We start from the raw sequence: 17,303 nt of genomic DNA on the forward strand, positions 1-17,303 counted from the left end.
TTCAAGTATTTAATATTACTAATCAAATAAACGCATCATCTTCAGTTAAATACAGTTATATTTTGAAAATAACTGAAATATTAGGTTAATGCTTAACTATTAATAAATGGAATTTATTTTACTAAGTATAATGTATATTATTTTTGCCAAAAATCAATAATGACTTTATCTTTTATATATATATATATAATTATTTATTTATTTATCTTAATAACAATTTACATCAATTAATAACTAATTAGATTGAAAATGTCATTAACTTTAAAGAAAATGTGTTTCTCTAACCCCTCCACTTAAAATATCAGGCACCAACTCTAATTATATGAATACACTGCAAGTTAATTACATATTTTAATATAAAACGTGTTTGAAAATAATTTAAAATTTATCTTTTGTAGTAAACTTTTCATTTAATTGTATTACTTTTGAATGATTCGTTATCTTGTAATGATGATATTTGTATTACTAGTTGGTTAATGCACCAAGGTCTCATTCCCAAATAATTGTCACCGTGTTATAAAATTAGAACCACACAGTTATCTTATTTAAGTTTTGTATATTTACATTTAAAATTATATCATTGGCTTAAATGTATATTTCATTTAATTAAATCTGTGACTAATATAATCAATTTAACTAAAAAGACCACAACAAGACCATTATACTTCATTTATTATAAAAATAATGATACTTAAATTTAAACATTTTAAATTTATTTCATATAACATTACATAATTTAAGTTAAAATAGAAAATTTAATTATTATAATTGTTTTGTTTTGTTCAACCATATTCGTATATTCGTATCCTCGTATAAGTTGAGTTCATTTTATTAAAACTTTTAATTAGTATCAAAACATACAAACAATACAATGTATTAAAAAAAGTAGATTATTCTACATCATTTATTTATATAAAATTTGAATTTGAGAAAATGACTTATGTATAATATATTATTTTTCAATTTAAAACACAGAAAAGTCAAACATGACCATAATTAATATAAAAATTAACATTTTCATATTATAATAACAGGACTAAAATTATCCCTTTACCCTAAATTAAATATCTACAAAAAATATTTATTTTTAAAAATCAATTATATCTATATAAATTGTGAGTGTAATAATTAAACTAAAATAGCTAAATAAATTGTATTTATATATTCACTTAAATGCCCATTAATGTATTCTTCCTTATGGTTGGTATTGTTATCGAAGTTTTTCTCTCTCTCTAGAGTTTATAAATAGTAAAAGAAAATTAAAAAAATGACGATTATTTTTGTTTAAGATAAAATTAAAGAATAATTCATAAAAAAAATATTGTTATAACGAAACTGAAAAATTCATAAAATGCCGTGTTTTTGGGCGGATACACAGTTGGGAGAGCATTGGTGTGAGAAATCAATTTTGGAGCCAAACAGCATTACCTGTGGTTTGTTGCGTGAAGTGACTGAAGAAACAAACTAGGTGTTGTCACTCAGATCTGTTCCATTCCCTCGCCAATCCAATTTCTGTTCGCACATTTCGCGTGCCCTAAGCCTCGTCTCCTTCGGTATGGGAGACGACGACGACGACGAGGTGCTCGGTTGCGCCACCACCGCTTCTGGTCAATCCGCCTCCACCAACAGCTTGCCACCTCCTGCCGATAACACACTTCTCAAATTGAACCATCTCGACTTACACGCTGATGACGCTGGATCACAAGCCTCTCTTGCGTCTGTGCACTCTGTTCTATTATATTCTCTTCCTATGACGCATAATGCTGTTTAGTTTTGTGAATTTCATTTCTATTATCTCAAAATTTAATTTAATTTAATTTAATTCGATTATCTCCGCAGTGGCAAGAAGAAAAAGAGAGGCCAGCGAGCAGTTGGACCTGACAAGAGTGGAAGAGGTCTCCGACAATTTAGCATGAAAGGTAATTTTCATCTGGTCAATTTGTTTTCTGGATTGGACCTTTTCTAGTTGTTAACTTTTAGCTATCGCGTATTGAATGTGAAATTTGCAATCATAGTGTTTGGAATTGAATTTTTGTGTTTAGTAGGTAGACGTTATTTTTGTAGGTAATGAATATAATTTTGTTCTGGCTTTGCTTCTCATTTATTGTTTCATGTCTCCAGTGTGTGAGAAGGTAGAAAACAGGGGAAGAACAACTTACAATGAGGTTAGGTGGTTACTTTAACTCAATTTTTGCAACATTTGAATTGATAGCTTGCTTTGGTTTCAGCATCATAGAATTAGAATCCGTGTCCTTCCATCTCGAGTTTGATTTGATTATTTTAATATTGTAGGTGGCAGATGAGCTTGTTGCTGAATTTTCTGATCCAACCAATAGTGAATTAACCCCTGATCAGGTTTTCTATCCATCATATAAACAATTTCAATATTATATGCAATTCACAAATTGAAGATTTAAAATGAGTTTTGTGGACTTACTTTTGGCGATGAACATTTGTCAGCAACAATATGATGAGAAAAACATCCGTCGAAGGGTGTATGATGCTCTGAACGTTCTCATGGCGATGGACATTATTTCTAAGGATAAAAAGGAAATACAATGGAAGGGACTTCCTCGTACTAGTGTGAATGATATTGAAGAAATAAAGGTTTGTCCACAGTCTGGAGTTGTTTAGTCTGCTCAATTTGGCTTATGCTTATCCTGCAGTGATGTTGTGAGATGTAAATGTATTTGATTCCAACAGACAGAGCGTCTTGGGCTAAGGAATAGAATTGAAAAGAAAACAGCCTATCTGCAGGAGCTCGAGGAGCAAGTGAGTCCCGCCCTCTCTATAAAAGATTAAACATGGGAATGAATTTGTGGACTTGGGAAATTGGTCATATTGAATACCCTAACAAATTACATATGTTTTTGTTTAGTTTCTGTTTGCTAATTAATTGTATTGTTATGTCAAGTTCGTAGGCCTTCAGAACCTTATTCAAAGAAATGAGCAGTTGTATAGCTCAGGAAATCCTCCCAGTGGAGGTGTATCTTTGCCTTTTATTCTGGTACAGGTATATCATCACCCCATTGCCTAGTGTTTTTGTTTCTGATAGGGAATGCTGCTCAAGTTTACCTTGAATATTATTTTAATTATGAAACCATTACTCACTGCATCTGTGATAGTAAGTAGAAACTGGCTCAGAATTATAGATTGCAAAGCTTCTATTAAACAGAAAAAGAGTACAAATAATTCCCTGGACATTCGAGAGGCCTGTTCATTCCCACAACAACACTAATTCCCTCTCAATTCACACCATAAAATCTCCCCTTTAAACTTTTTTTTCTTATTTATCTGCAACATGCCTCATTTTTAAAATATCTTAGTTTCGAACTATCTTTTCTGCTAACTAACTATGGTGGTTAGTTACCTATTAAGCATCATAATGAATTCGCTTGAAATATGTTTTCACTTTCTCTGTGAGTGTACATTTAAATTTGTCAACTGAATGCTGTATAAACTATATGGTAGAGGAACATTATCAACTCGTATTGCTAAGTTCACCTAACTCAGTCTGCCTTTGTATCTACTGAAGGCTTTTATTAGTAAGTTCACCTTAATCGGATAGCTGTGGTGGTAGAGAACTGAAGGCTTTTATTGGTAGAGGAACATTATCGACTTAATTAATCAATCTCATATTTCTGGTCTTTTAAAACTGCAGACACGTCCTCATGCAACTGTAGAAGTGGAAATATCAGAAGATATGCAGCTTGTTCATTTTGATTTCAATAGGTAAGAAAGCTACTATTGCTTCACCTGGAATTCTTTCCAAATGATGTTTATAGTGTTAGTGATATCACAAAGTCAAGAAGCTCAAACTAGTGCATCCTATTTTGGTTAAACAGTCAAACATCATGGCTAGTACAAGAACGTTCTGGCAGAGAAGTTGGGAAGTGGTTGTGGTTGCATAGTTTTTGTCCCGTGCTGGGAAATGTATCTGCCCCTAACTATTTATTCCTTTTCTTCTCTCTGTAGTACTCCTTTTGAGTTGCATGACGACAATTATGTTCTCAAGGCAATGAAATTTTGCGAGAGACCACAGCAAGATAACACGACACACAATTTTACCGTTGGAGGAGAAGGTTCTAGCATGTCAGGCTTGTGCCAACCACAGGCTCCTTCTACAAATCTAAAAGTGACAAATAGGCCTCCAACCTCACCTCCTCTCCCTGGCATATTAAAGGCAAGGGTTAAGCAAGAGCATTGATCTGTAAGTTTATCATATTATGTTGTCTTATGTAAGCATGGTTGTATATTTTGTAGAGAAATTGGCTTCAGTCGGTAGACCGTCATAATAGTTATTCAGCAGTACAGCCAAATCATTCTGTAGGTTAGAAGCAGATCGGTATGTCTTCTTTATTGTTAGCGGTAGACTTTGGCACCCTCGTTGCTCATCATCCATCATTGACTACCTTAACTTCTTTTATTTCCAACATATTTTCACTGTAATTTTCCCGTCTCATAAATTGGTTTGTGACAGTCCATAGATCATGGAACGGAACCTAACAGCATAGGATTGATTTTTTAATTTTCTGTTTTATAGTGTACAGGTTTTCTGCTTATTTGGTATCTGGACCAATGCTATTGTTTGTTTTGTAGCATTGGCCTGGGCCCTCTTGCTAATTCAAAATAACTTTGATGGAAATTTTGCACCTTACATCCATTCTTCTTGTAGAAGACGATTAACAGAAAAATTGATTTATATTTAATTGAGTGTGTCTAGAATCTTGTTCATGTAGCAGTGTTGTGGCAGTTTTAGTATCAGTAGTTCTAAATTCATCTCCGAAAAATTTATTGGAATGTATTACTTACTGGGAATGCGAAAGTTTTATCCTGATTCTTGAGGAATAATTGACGTTGGTCGCATTGACGCTTCTTCCAGGATAGAAAGGAATTCTTGTTTATAGAAGCCCATGTTACAATAATGTGTCCATCTCTATCTTGATAGGCATTAATTGGGTGTTTTTGTTTACCATTCACTAGTGTTACTGTATATGTAATGAAAAAGTGTCTTGATATGTTTGGATAATCGTCTTTTTTAGGTTATATCATCAGGAAAAAGACATGTACTGATTAAGAGCAATGAATATTCTTGTTTACATAATGATTATATTCAAATTGCGATTACCAACATTAACTGAGGTTTTTTAGTGTCAATCACGAGACATACAACACTTGAATATGATTTTATTTTGGGCAAAATTTTACTTGGTGAATTAATTCTCTTTGATAAGGTTTACATGGTGCATATAATTTTTACTTTTTGGGGATTTTAATGGGTTTGGTACTCATTAAGTGTAACTGTACACAGTCAAGATATCAAATGGTTTGACGTGTTTGTCTCTGCATCAAATACGCACTCACGTCAAAATAATTGATGCATGCAACCAAACGTGTGCTTAGTGTGGGGTTGGATGTGTTTTTAACGAAGGAAATCAAGTTCAAATTGTATAGATATTTGCTGAGGGGAACATATCAAAAAGCAATTTATCGTGTCTCAGCACATATGAGAAATATCTAATGAAAATATAAATTAATTATAGAAAATATAAATTATTTATAGAAAATATTATTTGTTATATAAAAATCTGCTACTTATTTAGTATTTATATTTGAAATCATTTAAACCACCAATAAATTGCATTTAATGTTCATAAAGTGAAAGTTTCATTTTAAAATGTTTTTGCTATTCATGTAATACAACATGTAATGTTTAAGAATATGATAAATAGTTCTAGTAATATGTACATAATACTTTTTTTTAATATTTTATTTTTAATCTGCCATTCAAAGTTATAATATTTAGATTAAAAATTAATTGTATTTTTTTCTCTTATTGTTATTGATATTTTTGTTTTGCACATTATTATGTACTACATGTTCCTTTACACAAGAATATAATTTAAAATAAGAATTATCACTATCTTTTTAATAATTGGTAGGTAGATAGAAAATACCTATAATTTTTTTCCTCATCACTATATTATATATATATATAAACATGCACCCACACAAAATACGTAAAGCTATATTTGGATGGAGTTATCTTTGTGACAAGTGAACGTATTTCACAAATAGGATAATCCAAAGGCATAATTATGGAAAAAAGGTTTCTTGTGATAATTTATTTAAATATTATACTCAAATGTTAGTAAATAATTTTCTAACAAACACATAATTAGTTGATGAGATTATACGTTTCAACAAAAAAAAAATTGAAAAGATTATATCAGCTTAGTAAGCCATTTTAAGTGGATTGACTAATATGGGATTGTATCTCATAGTAAAGTCATTTTGAGTTTGAATCCTAAATATGAGATGCTAAAAAGAACTAAAAAAGTGTTTTTTTGGTAATTTTTATTTTTATTCCAGAAAGTTAATTAATACAGAATAAGTTATTTCAGATAATTCAAATGAAAACATTAATTTGAATGTTTTCTCCGTCATTTTAAAACTTGTGAGTGACAGCATTTTTGTTCCGTTTTCCCTTGGCCAACCCCATATAAAAATTCTAATGTTGGCGAAAAAAAAAATTAGATTAAAATCATGAAGCGTACGTGAGAGTAACGTGACTACCTAAATTAACCTTTTCACTGTCTCTTCAAGTCTTGTACTTTCATGTATTGTTCTCTCTTCTCTAATGGAGAAAATGTGAAAATTAGGGTTGATTATAATTAACATAGTGTCTCTTGCCTTATACCTTTACAAATTTTCCAAAGCACTTAAAAATTACTAATTTATTTTCACATAGCTGGATCATCAAGACTTTCCGAGTAAGAATAATCTTTGATCCACACCTGAATAATAAAAAACATCTACACTTTTTTGGCAAAGTAAAAACAACAAAAGAAACTGAAAGTACGTGTTATCACACAGAAAATTATAAATGGTTTCAAAGTTTCCTTATTCAAATCATAAAAACATCGGATAATAGAACTCTTTAACGACGAATCTTACAACTAGTTTTGAGCTCTTCCGGTGGCTTGTCCCCAGCAAATCCAGCATCAACCCATGCAGAGTAGCCTCCTCCCATATTCACAATATGCTTAAATCCCTTCGTTTATAAAATCATATGTCATGTTGTTATATTGATAAGCAATCACCGCAAGATTAGAGTGATTATATTATAAAGGACTAAACATAAACTTAAAACGTACCGAATCAAGTAAGTCAACGCTGGCTCGGAGTGATCTTCCTCCGCTGTTGCAAGCCTGAATTTGTCATCCATTATCACAAATCGCATTCAGAAACTTTGGATTTTGTTGTATATTTAGAAACTTAAAGGCTACATGTTTCTCACCACAATCAAATGATCCTCATTCTCGCATATTGCTGCCACCTGCTCAACAAAATCTGGATTTTTCACCCGTCCTGTTCAGTTGCATGTAAGAAAAATTGTCAATCATAAAATGTTTGCAGCGCGAAATACAAAAGATTCACATTTGATGAGATAACAACCCCAGATTTTGATACTTTTAGACTGCCCCTTTAAACTCATTTTACCTGCTTCTGTGATGAACATGTAGGGGACATTATAAGCATTCTCAGCATGGCTTTTATTGAATTCCTCAACTGACCTATTTTAGGGGCAAAAGAAAGAACATCGGTTAGTTCCCAAACAATTTTTCAAATACAGAAGGAAACTGGGGAAATTTAAACCTTTTGCTACCTCACATCCAGATAACGATAATCTGATGAATTTAGCAGATTTTTAGCAGCATGGACATCTATGGTTACAACATTTTGATGACTGCAAATAGGGAGAAATCAGAACTGTGAGCTATTTAATGAAATGTAATGTAAAAGCCAGAAGTGGGGTTGATTATATTTAATGAAGTAAATTTCATGTATCTTATTTTCATATTCAGAAACACTTAAAGCAATGTTTTTCTTAAGTGATTCATATTCAGAAACGCTTACTCCTTGGGGGCATCCATTCCTTTCTCTATTGACAGAGTTTACATCCATTGCCAAACTTGTATGAAGTGTATTTATGCTGTGAAAACCTAGCTTTTCTATAGGCAAGTGTTGTCACTAAGTTGACCTTTTCATTGATATACTTTATTTTTTTGTTTACAAATACTCTCAATTGTACATTGACATATTCACGAACATGTGGCGTGCAAGCCAAGTATGAAACTATTTTAGAAAAATGGCAACAAGCTCTCATTTTATAATTTTCTTATGGGTGTTGCTCCCTCCACCACCACCCTATACTTCCTCCACCTCCCCACGTTATTTTAAATACAATTATATCTTTAAGTTAAAAAGATTTTTACTTTTACCCTATTTTTAAATAATTTGAAACCCTAATTTTACTTTCCCAGCACCCATCCACGGAACTCTCTTCCTCTTTTCCCATTTTCATTTCACCTCCCCACCTCCCGCATTTCCATTCCTTTTTCTTCCCAGTTTTTTTTTGGTTTGAAAGCTTCCATTGCGCCGTGGTGTGAAGGACGTCGCCGCCGTGGTGTGGAGGAACATCGAGAAGCGTCCAGAGCATCAACCAGCGTGAGGAAGTATACATCAACGGAAGTGACATCGGATGTCAACATCCGTTTAAGGTAAAACGGATGTCGACATCCGTTTTTTCCTTAAACGGATGTTGACATCCGTTGAAGGATGTTGACATCCGTTGAAGGATGTTGACATCCGTTGAAGGATGTTGACATCCGTTGGAGGATGTTGACATCCGTTGAAGGATGTTGACATTATGTCACCTCCGTTTACGTTTTTTATTTCAAGGTTTTTCGAATACGATGAAGCACGACACGCACTGCATCACTCCACGCACTGCACCACGAGAGCGACACTGCACCACGAGAGGGAGATTGCTTGATAATTCTTTCCACCACCACCAACCTTTGCAACTTGTAGTATCTCACAACGACGAAAGAAAGAGAGAAAGAAATATAATGTTAAAATGAAAGAAAAATATTTTATTCATGTACGGGACTAGAATAGGTTATTAGTGAAATAGGTTGTGAATGGATAAAATTAAAAAATAATAACCCTAAAAATAAAATTTTAATGAGGGACAAAATAATAAAGGGGAGGTGGAGGAAGATAGGTGTGGTGGAGAAGGGACCAACACCCTTTTCTGATTTATGCATTACTTGTAAATAGTGTATGCGTGATTAAGATGGACTATTGCTTCTTGCACTCACAATTACTAACTGCATCCCCACAATAATATGAAATGACTCAAACACCCTTTATCATTGTACCATACCATTACGATGAAACGAAAGGATCATTTTGGAAATTTGAGCGGGTGCACAAAGAAATTCTGGGGTGGAGGAAGTAAAAGAGCTATGATGAGATGCAAATTTTGTTATTGATGGGCCAATGAGGCATGGGACAGCCCGTTCGAATAGTGGGAAGTGGCCCGATCACTTCATGAACATTCTGTGACTGACTTGTGTTGTTTTTCGTACGGAGGGTGCGGGTTTCAATAGAGAAAGAACATAGAATACGATTTGCGATTCCTTCATCTCCCGTGTGATTCATTGATCTGATAATTGAGTTGTGTGATCGAATTTAGGGTTTGGGAGATGGCGTCGAGTGTTTTGAGGAACCTCATGAGATTTTCGTCATCGAGGAACACGAGCACGAGAAGTTTCAGCCTCGTAACCTCTCAAATCAGCAACCACACCGCCAAGTGGATGCAGGTACATCCATCACAACCAAATATCATTTTTGTGTCGTTGTAAACCACCTCGCGTTTATTGCTAGCATATCCCGAACAAAGTATCTTGTGTTTCATCAAACTAAGTTCTGGAATCAATTTAGGTTTATTACTTGTTTTTATTTGTTGCCTACTATTTATTGGATGCTAGTTACATAATTTATTCGGTAGAATTAGGCAGATGTCCACGGTCACCTTCATTTGCCAGGATTTGTGGTTTCCTTTCTACTTTCATTGTTGTTTTAGGTTTGCTCTGATATTTGCTGGTGTATGAAAAATTTGTGGATATGCGCAGCTTAGTTCCTTTTTGAAATAGCCTCTCTGTGCGGTATCAACGCCTATGTTACAACTTGATAGAATAGAATTAGAGAGGTAAGAAACATCAGGAATGGCTAGATCATGTGTGTACCTGGAGCGGGGATGTGATAAAGGATTGTAGTAAATGCTTTGGATGGAAAAATCTTCCGAGAGGCTTGCTAGGTAAATTGTGAAGAAGAAATCTGCATTTAGAGGGAAGAAAACTTGAGGCAGCAGAAAGTGGGAATTAACGTTTGAAGTAGCCTGAGGGAAGGGATCTACAGTGCCGACTGGGAATTACTGTTTAGGGAATGATTACTAACCCTTCAGATCTATCCCTAAGCGTTAGCATGTTGCAGTTTTGATGAATAAACAGAACCAAATTGAAAATATCATCGGGAAAAACAATTGGGTTCAGTACTTCAGCTAGAAGAGGAACGATTCCAGTTTATTTTGGTTTGGTTATCCATGTTTTGTTTGGTTCAACCTATTAAACTTGATACTATCACTCTTTAAAGAGTTGGCAATAGATTGAATGACAATTATAATGCAGCAAAACTGAATAAAAATTCTGAAAATACACAGCCATTGCTTTATAACAATCACAATACGGTTTGATGGGTGCCTTGTAAGGCGAAATGAATAACTAGGAACGTAGGGTTGATTAGTAGAAATGGGTGGCAATGATGAGAATGCAGTACTACTCAAGAATACGATGATAATAAATGACAACCCCCAACTTGATTGAACAAAATTCAAGGATCAGTTCACAATGGAAATTTTGAACAGTTCATCAGCAATATAGGCAACTTCTAATGATTGAACGATGGTGATAGTGTCAAACAATTTAACCACGTGACAATGGATTCAAACAGTTTAATGTGGCGGTGGTAGAGCTTTGAGGGTGAACAAACATGGAATGATTTACTACGACCCAGCTTTTATTCTGTGATATACTGGGTTGAGAAACTTTTAAGAATGAGATAAAGACAGGTGTTAAAAAATTGGATTCTACATCTCTGAAGATATCTCTGCCTGGTTGAAATTTGGTGTACGGTGGATAATTAAATTAAATTGTTTAATTGCTAACCAACTCAATTGAAATTGATTTGTTGGATATTTTTTTCAATATGGACCAGTTTAACAATTTTGATTGCCTTAGTTTGTTTTGTGGTTCTATAATGCGAACACCAACATCTCTCAAGGTTTTTTAAGATTGCACAAAAATTCCTGTATTTTTAACATTTACAACAATCTCTTTTAAGGAGACAGGATAGAATGTTTTTCTAACGATTAAGGAGGACTAATATAATGTACAAGTGGTGTCAGTATAATATTTTTCAAACAATTAAAGGATTAATGCAGTGATAGAGAAAATTGGTAGGTTGTGCAATTCACAAAACGATGGGAAGTGTTAATGTTATTTACTCTGATCTAAAATAAAGAGGACAGTCGCTAACTGGCTACAGCCAGTTAATAGCAGTACCCCCTTTTCAGTGGCTCCAATTTCATGTATGTTTACTTTATCAGCAAACTTGTGGAATTCCTGCTTACAGAATTGTGCTTGGGAAGATGTGAAACTTAACGTTTATTACTACTGTTGTAATAGGATACAAGCAAGAAATCTCCGATGGAGCTTATTAATGAAGTTCCTCCAATTAAGGTTGAAGGCAGGATAGTTGCCTGTGAAGGAGGTATAGCTTTTTCTTCAAAATTCTCTTTTTTTAGATCATGCACAAGATTTAGCGGAGATACAAACCTTATATAGTTTCTGGTCATACATTATTATAGAAGTATAACTAATTTGGGTATTGCTGTCGTGGTTTCAGATAGCAATCCTGCACTCGGACACCCGATTGAATTCATATGCCTTGACTTGCCCGAGCCAGCTATTTGCAAATATTGTGGCCTACGTTATGTTCAGGATCATCACCATTAAGATTGGTTTCTCCGTGTATTCTGGTGTGCATGTACGAAATTTCTGCCTGTTTTTGGTTACAATGCTTCTGACTAAATCATGGCGTAACAAATATACTTCTTTGTTACAATTTGCTAAATAAGATGCTCATGTACTATCTATTTTGTTGGGTTAACGTTGTTAAGTGCAGTAAGTAATTGTGACCCGAGGTACAGCTTCATTGAGCAATCTATTTTATTTTAATTCTTAATTTGCAAGCTCCTGAGCCCTGGTTACACTACCTTTTCACAAGCCAAGATAATGAATGTAAGAAGCAACATTGAATGGTGTAAGAAGCTAGATCATTAAAGTTGCCTTTGAGGTCCTAATAAAGAAGAGATTGTAAGAGATTTTGGTATTCCAAATTTAGACTCTAGTTCTCATAGTTTAACCTGTAAGAGATTTTGTCTGTTTTTATAACGATATTGTTTGTACTGGCCGGGCAGAAAAGAAACTGGTATATTGGTCAAATGACTGATTTAAATAAACTACATTAATGGTCTGAAGAAAAACTAGTCTAAAAGCATGAAAGCCGGTTAAAACTGGTTTAAATTGGGTCAATGAAAAATAATTATGTCATTTTAACCCTTTTTTCTTAAAAAATAAAAGTTAATCTAAAACATTAGTTATTTTCTTTTTATGTATTATTGAATTTTTATACTGATTTTATCAATACTAATTTTAATTTTGAACCATGTTCAGATTTGAAAATTTTTGGTTGTCCAAATTCGACTTTTTATGTGTAACATCAAAAAGCATAATTTAATTATATAAAAATCGCTTCAAAGTTCTGAATTTTTTTTATTTAACCGGTTTTTATACTTTTTTTTTTCTTTGCAACATCTGATTTATTTTTAATAATTAAAGAATTATTAAAAGTAATAATAAACATATAATTAAGAGACAAAAACTATATGGAGTCAAATATGGGAAGGAAATAGTGTAGTTAAACTAAAAGGGTTGAGGAAAATGGGATGATTTTCAGTACATTGTTTGAAATGGTTATGAAGATTGTTTGAAAGAACCTTTCCAACATTGAAGGTGATATCAAACTCTGGATTAGTTGCTACATTTAGTGATGATGAATATTGAATAGTGATGATCAAACACTGCAAAATTCAAATTCCAAAACCTTGCCATCAATTAGGGAAATCAATAAATAGCCAGAGAAATTATGAAACAGACCAAAATGGTAAAAGTGTACACACAGTTTGTTGATATGTTCATGTATATCCACACCAATTGATACAGAATGATAAATTAAAATTTACCCCAAAAACCAAAGTTTGAACAATGCTCTTTAGAAATAAGTAGAAGGTAATTATATAAAATACGTGTATCAATGATTGTAAATGTGTTATTCTATTATTTATTTCGAAATACATCTAAACTATTGAAGAACGTTGATTCCTGTGCAATTCAATCGAAATGTTGCAAAAGATAAATTGAATAACTTTTTAATGTAATGCTCCAAGCATGTGTTACTCATTTTCTAAAAATCAAAGACTCTGGTTTTATTATATAGCAGCAGAAAAGAAACATTATGCATAATTTTCATTACACATTGACACAGTCACAGAACAGCAAAAGAAGAAGAAATTAAAGAAGACAATGGCAAAAGAGTTGTTCTTAGTTCTGCTCAATAATGCAGTCCAGCTTTGCTCTCAGTTCTTTTCTTAATATCTTTCCCGTCTGAGACTTTGGAATTGCATCAACCAAATACACTTTGTGTATCCTCTTGTAAAACACTACCTGTTTACAACAACACAGCTTCTCATTTTCTAAAGAGAAATTATTATGATATATATAAACCTTTTACATTTATTTTACATTATTCTTTCTTATTTTTTTGTTTTTTTTTAAATATAAAAATTTATTTTTATAATTATTTTACTCTCATGTGAAATAAATGTAAATATTTGTCACAATTATTTTTCTATTTGCAAATACAATTCATGATTAATTTTACTGCGTAATTGTACCTGTTTAGCTACAAAATCCTTTACAGCATCTTCTGTAAGATCAAAGCCAACAACGAAAGCGACTGGAACTTGGCCCGCAGCATCGTCTTTTTGCCTATTACAACGTTGTTTTGGTTGGTTCCAATCAGAACATTACATATATCATTGCACAGAAATTACAGTGCCAATGGTTACTTACGGGACAACAGCTGCATCTGCAATGGAAGGGTGGCTCCTGAGAAGGTCTTCAAGTTCTGCCGGCGGCACCTGGAAGGTTTTGAATTTAATGAGTTCTTTGGCCCTGTCAACGAGGAAAACCTCATCATCATCATCAACGTAGCCAATGTCACCTGTATGAAGCCAACCATCTGCATCAATGGTTTCTGCAGTGGCCTTCTCGTCATTCAGGTACCCTTTCATGATCTGAGAGCCACGGACGCAAATCTCGCCATGGTGGTTACGGGGAAGAGAGAATGAAGTTAGAGGGTCGATGATCTTCATTTCAGCATTTCTCACCACAGTTCCGCACGAACCAGACTTGGTTGGAAATGGAAACTTTGCAAAACCCAAAGACATGGTCAATACTGGTCCACTCTCTGTCATCCCATAGCCCTTGATTCACAGAGAAAGATGTTAGATTGAGGAAGAATGGATGAATCAATGCATGCATGGATGCATGGGAAGAAGAAGAAGGAGAAGAAGGAGAAAGAGAAGAAGAAGAAGAAGAGGTTACCTGTCCTATAATGGCGTGAGGCAACCTGTTCCGCAGAGCCTCCTCCGCCTGTAGCCCCAGCGGCGCAGCCCCCGACATCACCATTCGTATCGAACTCAAATCGTACTCCTCCACCGCGCTGTTCTTCGTAAGTGCCACCACCAGGGGCGGCACCAGTATCGCCACCGTCACTCTGTGCCGCTCAATCGCCTGCAGCAGCGCCCTCATCTCAAACTTCTCGATCAACAAAATGGCACTCCCCGCTCTCATCCCGCACATCATCACGATGTGCATGGCGAATATGTGAAAGAGAGGAAGCACGCACAGCACAACGTCCTCTTCTTTCAGATACATGTGCGGGTTCTCTCCCTCCATCTGTTGCGCCACGCTGGTTACCAAACTCTTGTGCGTCAGAATCACCCCCTTCGCTAGCCCCGTCGTCCCCGACGAAAACGGCAGCGCCACCGTGTCCTCCACTGATATCTCAACCTCCGGAACCTCGCTCTCTTCGCCCTCCGGGAAAGCCGAGAAATTCTCCGGTGGGTCGTCGACGGTGACCACCTTGAAGAAGTGGTGCTGCGCTTGCTGATTGAGCTTGTGGACGTGGGCGGAGAGGGTGACGACGAGCTTGGCGTTGGAGATGGCGAGTTGCTTGGAGAGTTCGGCGGCGGTGTAGGAGGGGTTGGCGGTTGTGGCGACGGCGCCGAGCATGGAGACCGCCATGAAGGTGAACACGAACTCCGGGGAGTTGGGGAGGAGAATCATGACTGCGTCGCCCTTCTGGATGCCCAGCTTCGACATGCCGGCGGCAACCTTCCGCGAGGCGCGGTGAGTTTCGGCGTAGGTGTAGGTTCTGGCGGCGGAGATGAGGCATGTGTGGTGGGCGACTTCGGGAAGTTTAAGGAAGCAGTATTCGTGGAGGAGGAGGTTGTTAGGGAGTGGTATGTCTGGTAACTTTGATCGGAAAATGTGGGTAGTTTCGTCCAAAGTAACTAACATTGTGTTTGATTCTTATGTTGTATGCTGTGTAGGCTTGAGGCAGCAAATAAATGGAAGAAGGTTTTTTTTTTCTATTATTATTATGGAGAAATAAAAGTACATATATTTAAATTTATCAAGTAAAGCTTACCGATTAAACTATTAATTTTCTGATTTTTTTTTTTATATAAGTGGAAAAGTTTTGACCATAAATTATGAAAATACATAAGTTAGAAATTAATTACGGGCATTGTACTTTATGACAGTTTTTGTAGAAGGACTGGTAGAAATAAATAATAGCAATTTAAGGCTGCTGAAACAGAGGAAAAGGCAACTTGGTTTAATAATATTGTAGGTTTTATTATGCTAATGGAATGTTTAATACAATTTTATAATTTCTAGAATTGATTAAATGTAATAAATTTATGTGTGAGATGAACTTTGGTATCTTATTTGCCCATAGAATTAGAATTTGAAGAGAGACCATTTGCCAAGTGAATTTGATTTGCCCCTTTGTCATTTTTAATTCATTAATTTTAGAATTGAATTAAGCTTTTGGTATCCATGTAATGTAAGAAGCTTTTGGTATCCATATAATGAAACAAATAATATTCTGTTATCAAAATTAATGTATTGGTAAAGGCGCTGGCTGCTTGTAAGCAAAGAACTGGTTTATTCATCTCAACAAACAGAGTCGTTATATATTTTTTCTTTATATTATAATTATTAGTTTTTTTTTTCTAAATTAACTGAACTATGAATATAATTGAAAAATATATATTTTATCTTAAAATTTTAAAAATGAAAACTAAAAAGAGTTTTTTTTTTATTAACAATAGAGGAATAGAATATAATCATTTATATTAGTACTGTATGTGAATAAGAGTATGATTATAATTGTTGACTAATTTTTTCTAAAAATTAGTCAATTATCTCACTGAATCATCTTTTTCTATTCGTAAATTAAAAGTATTATATTTTTGTTTAAGATAAATTCAAATTCACCTGGATGAATATATTGCCAAAAAATAACTTTTCTTTTAATTAAAAGAAAAAACATGTCCGTACATGATAAAATGAAAATATATGTAACTTTAACTAATTCAATTTGATTTAGTGTTTTGCATAAATTTCACTAAATAAGATAATATTAAAAGTACCCATTAAATAATTTGTAGTAAGCATATATGTAAGAATTAAAACAAGATAAAATTATTTAGACCACTTTTTAAATCTTAGGATGGATATATAAGTCAAATCTCGATCGGAATTACACATTCCGTGAAACTGATTTGTTTACTGTGAGTACTCAAAATAAATTCGAGACTGTAAAACGATCTCACAGTTATAATGTCATTTTAATTTAAAAAATGATTGTACATAAAAAAGACTTAATATATAAAGGAAAACAAAATTGATAAAATAAAATTGATAAATTTATAGGATATATGATGCGATAAAGAAAAATAGTTTAAAAAGATAAAAATAGAGATATGAAAATGTATAAACTTCAATAAAAAATTAACAAATAACTAATTACTTGTTAATATAATTCAACATGAATGATCATAGTAATTACATACAAATAAAATTAATTATAGTAATCTAACTGTTCGAATAATGACAGAAGACAAGAAAAACATACTTTTTGCAAAAAAAAAAAGTTATTGTAATATTCATTTGAGAATTTGTGGAATTTAATATTCTTTC

The 17,303-nt window shown here is 33.9% G+C and overlaps 4 protein-coding genes across 4 annotated transcripts; 2 read left to right on the forward strand and 2 right to left on the reverse strand.

Annotated features, from left to right (window-relative positions):
• Nucleotides 1-1,348: 1,348 nt before the first annotated feature.
• Nucleotides 1,349-4,645, forward strand: LOC108339551 (transcription factor-like protein DPB). Its single transcript, XM_017576689.2, has 10 exons — nt 1,349-1,716; nt 1,840-1,919; nt 2,122-2,165; nt 2,293-2,355; nt 2,461-2,607; nt 2,704-2,772; nt 2,915-3,013; nt 3,662-3,732; nt 3,976-4,183; nt 4,264-4,645. The coding sequence occupies exons 1-10, from the start codon at nt 1,556-1,558 to the stop codon at nt 4,333-4,335; spliced, it is 1,014 nt and encodes a 337-aa protein (XP_017432178.1). The 5' UTR covers nt 1,349-1,555; the 3' UTR covers nt 4,336-4,645.
• A 2,077-nt stretch (nt 4,646-6,722) lies between these two features.
• Nucleotides 6,723-8,033, reverse strand: LOC108340173 (protein HIGH ARSENIC CONTENT 1, mitochondrial). Its single transcript, XM_017577390.2, has 6 exons — nt 7,921-8,033; nt 7,670-7,750; nt 7,504-7,577; nt 7,301-7,371; nt 7,158-7,211; nt 6,723-7,054 (listed from the first exon to the last, which is right to left on the reverse strand). The coding sequence occupies exons 1-6, from the start codon at nt 7,935-7,937 to the stop codon at nt 6,941-6,943; spliced, it is 411 nt and encodes a 136-aa protein (XP_017432879.1). The 5' UTR covers nt 7,938-8,033; the 3' UTR covers nt 6,723-6,940.
• Nucleotides 8,034-9,416: 1,383 nt separating this feature from the next.
• On the forward strand, nt 9,417-12,158 carry LOC108338985 (NADH dehydrogenase [ubiquinone] iron-sulfur protein 6, mitochondrial). The gene is made up of 3 exons (XM_017576089.2): nt 9,417-9,671; nt 11,595-11,679; nt 11,815-12,158. The coding sequence occupies exons 1-3, from the start codon at nt 9,555-9,557 to the stop codon at nt 11,922-11,924; spliced, it is 312 nt and encodes a 103-aa protein (XP_017431578.1). The 5' UTR covers nt 9,417-9,554; the 3' UTR covers nt 11,925-12,158.
• Nucleotides 12,159-13,371: 1,213 nt separating this feature from the next.
• LOC108340004 (4-coumarate--CoA ligase 2) lies at nt 13,372-15,708 on the reverse strand. Its single transcript, XM_017577233.2, has 4 exons — nt 14,637-15,708; nt 14,103-14,515; nt 13,925-14,018; nt 13,372-13,694 (listed from the first exon to the last, which is right to left on the reverse strand). The coding sequence occupies exons 1-4, from the start codon at nt 15,612-15,614 to the stop codon at nt 13,572-13,574; spliced, it is 1,608 nt and encodes a 535-aa protein (XP_017432722.2). The 5' UTR covers nt 15,615-15,708; the 3' UTR covers nt 13,372-13,571.
• Between the last annotated feature and the right edge of the window lie 1,595 nt (nt 15,709-17,303).

The sequence above is a fragment of the Vigna angularis genome, chromosome 5 (assembly GCF_016808095.1).
Source record: "Vigna angularis cultivar LongXiaoDou No.4 chromosome 5, ASM1680809v1, whole genome shotgun sequence".
Taxonomy (NCBI): domain Eukaryota; kingdom Viridiplantae; phylum Streptophyta; class Magnoliopsida; order Fabales; family Fabaceae; genus Vigna; species Vigna angularis.

Excerpts from the sequence above, each read along its gene's own strand:
- LOC108338985 (XM_017576089.2), top strand. The coding sequence starts at position 9,555 with ATGGCGTCGAGTGTTTTGAGGAACCTCATGAGATTTTCGTCATCGAGG. Across the intron at positions 9,672-11,594 it reads ACACCGCCAAGTGGATGCAG|GATACAAGCAAGAAATCTCC; the intron begins GTACATCCATCA and ends CTGTTGTAATAG. Across the intron at positions 11,680-11,814 it reads GATAGTTGCCTGTGAAGGAG|ATAGCAATCCTGCACTCGGA; the intron begins GTATAGCTTTTT and ends TCGTGGTTTCAG.
- LOC108340004 (XM_017577233.2), bottom strand. The coding sequence starts at position 15,614 with ATGTTAGTTACTTTGGACGAAACTACCCACATTTTCCGATCAAAGTTA. Across the intron at positions 14,019-14,102 it reads GCAGATGCAGCTGTTGTCCC|GCAAAAAGACGATGCTGCGG; the intron begins GTAAGTAACCAT and ends ACGTTGTAATAG. Across the intron at positions 13,695-13,924 it reads AGGATTTTGTAGCTAAACAG|GTAGTGTTTTACAAGAGGAT; the intron begins GTACAATTACGC and ends TGTTGTAAACAG.
- LOC108339551 (XM_017576689.2), top strand. The coding sequence starts at position 1,556 with ATGGGAGACGACGACGACGACGAGGTGCTCGGTTGCGCCACCACCGCT. Across the intron at positions 1,717-1,839 it reads GGATCACAAGCCTCTCTTGC|TGGCAAGAAGAAAAAGAGAG; the intron begins GTCTGTGCACTC and ends TTATCTCCGCAG. Across the intron at positions 3,733-3,975 it reads GTTCATTTTGATTTCAATAG|TACTCCTTTTGAGTTGCATG; the intron begins GTAAGAAAGCTA and ends TTCTCTCTGTAG.
- LOC108340173 (XM_017577390.2), bottom strand. Across the intron at positions 7,578-7,669 it reads TATCGTTATCTGGATGTGAG|GTCAGTTGAGGAATTCAATA; the intron begins GTAGCAAAAGGT and ends CCCCTAAAATAG. Across the intron at positions 7,055-7,157 it reads GCGTTGACTTACTTGATTCG|GGATTTAAGCATATTGTGAA; the intron begins GTACGTTTTAAG and ends TTATAAACGAAG.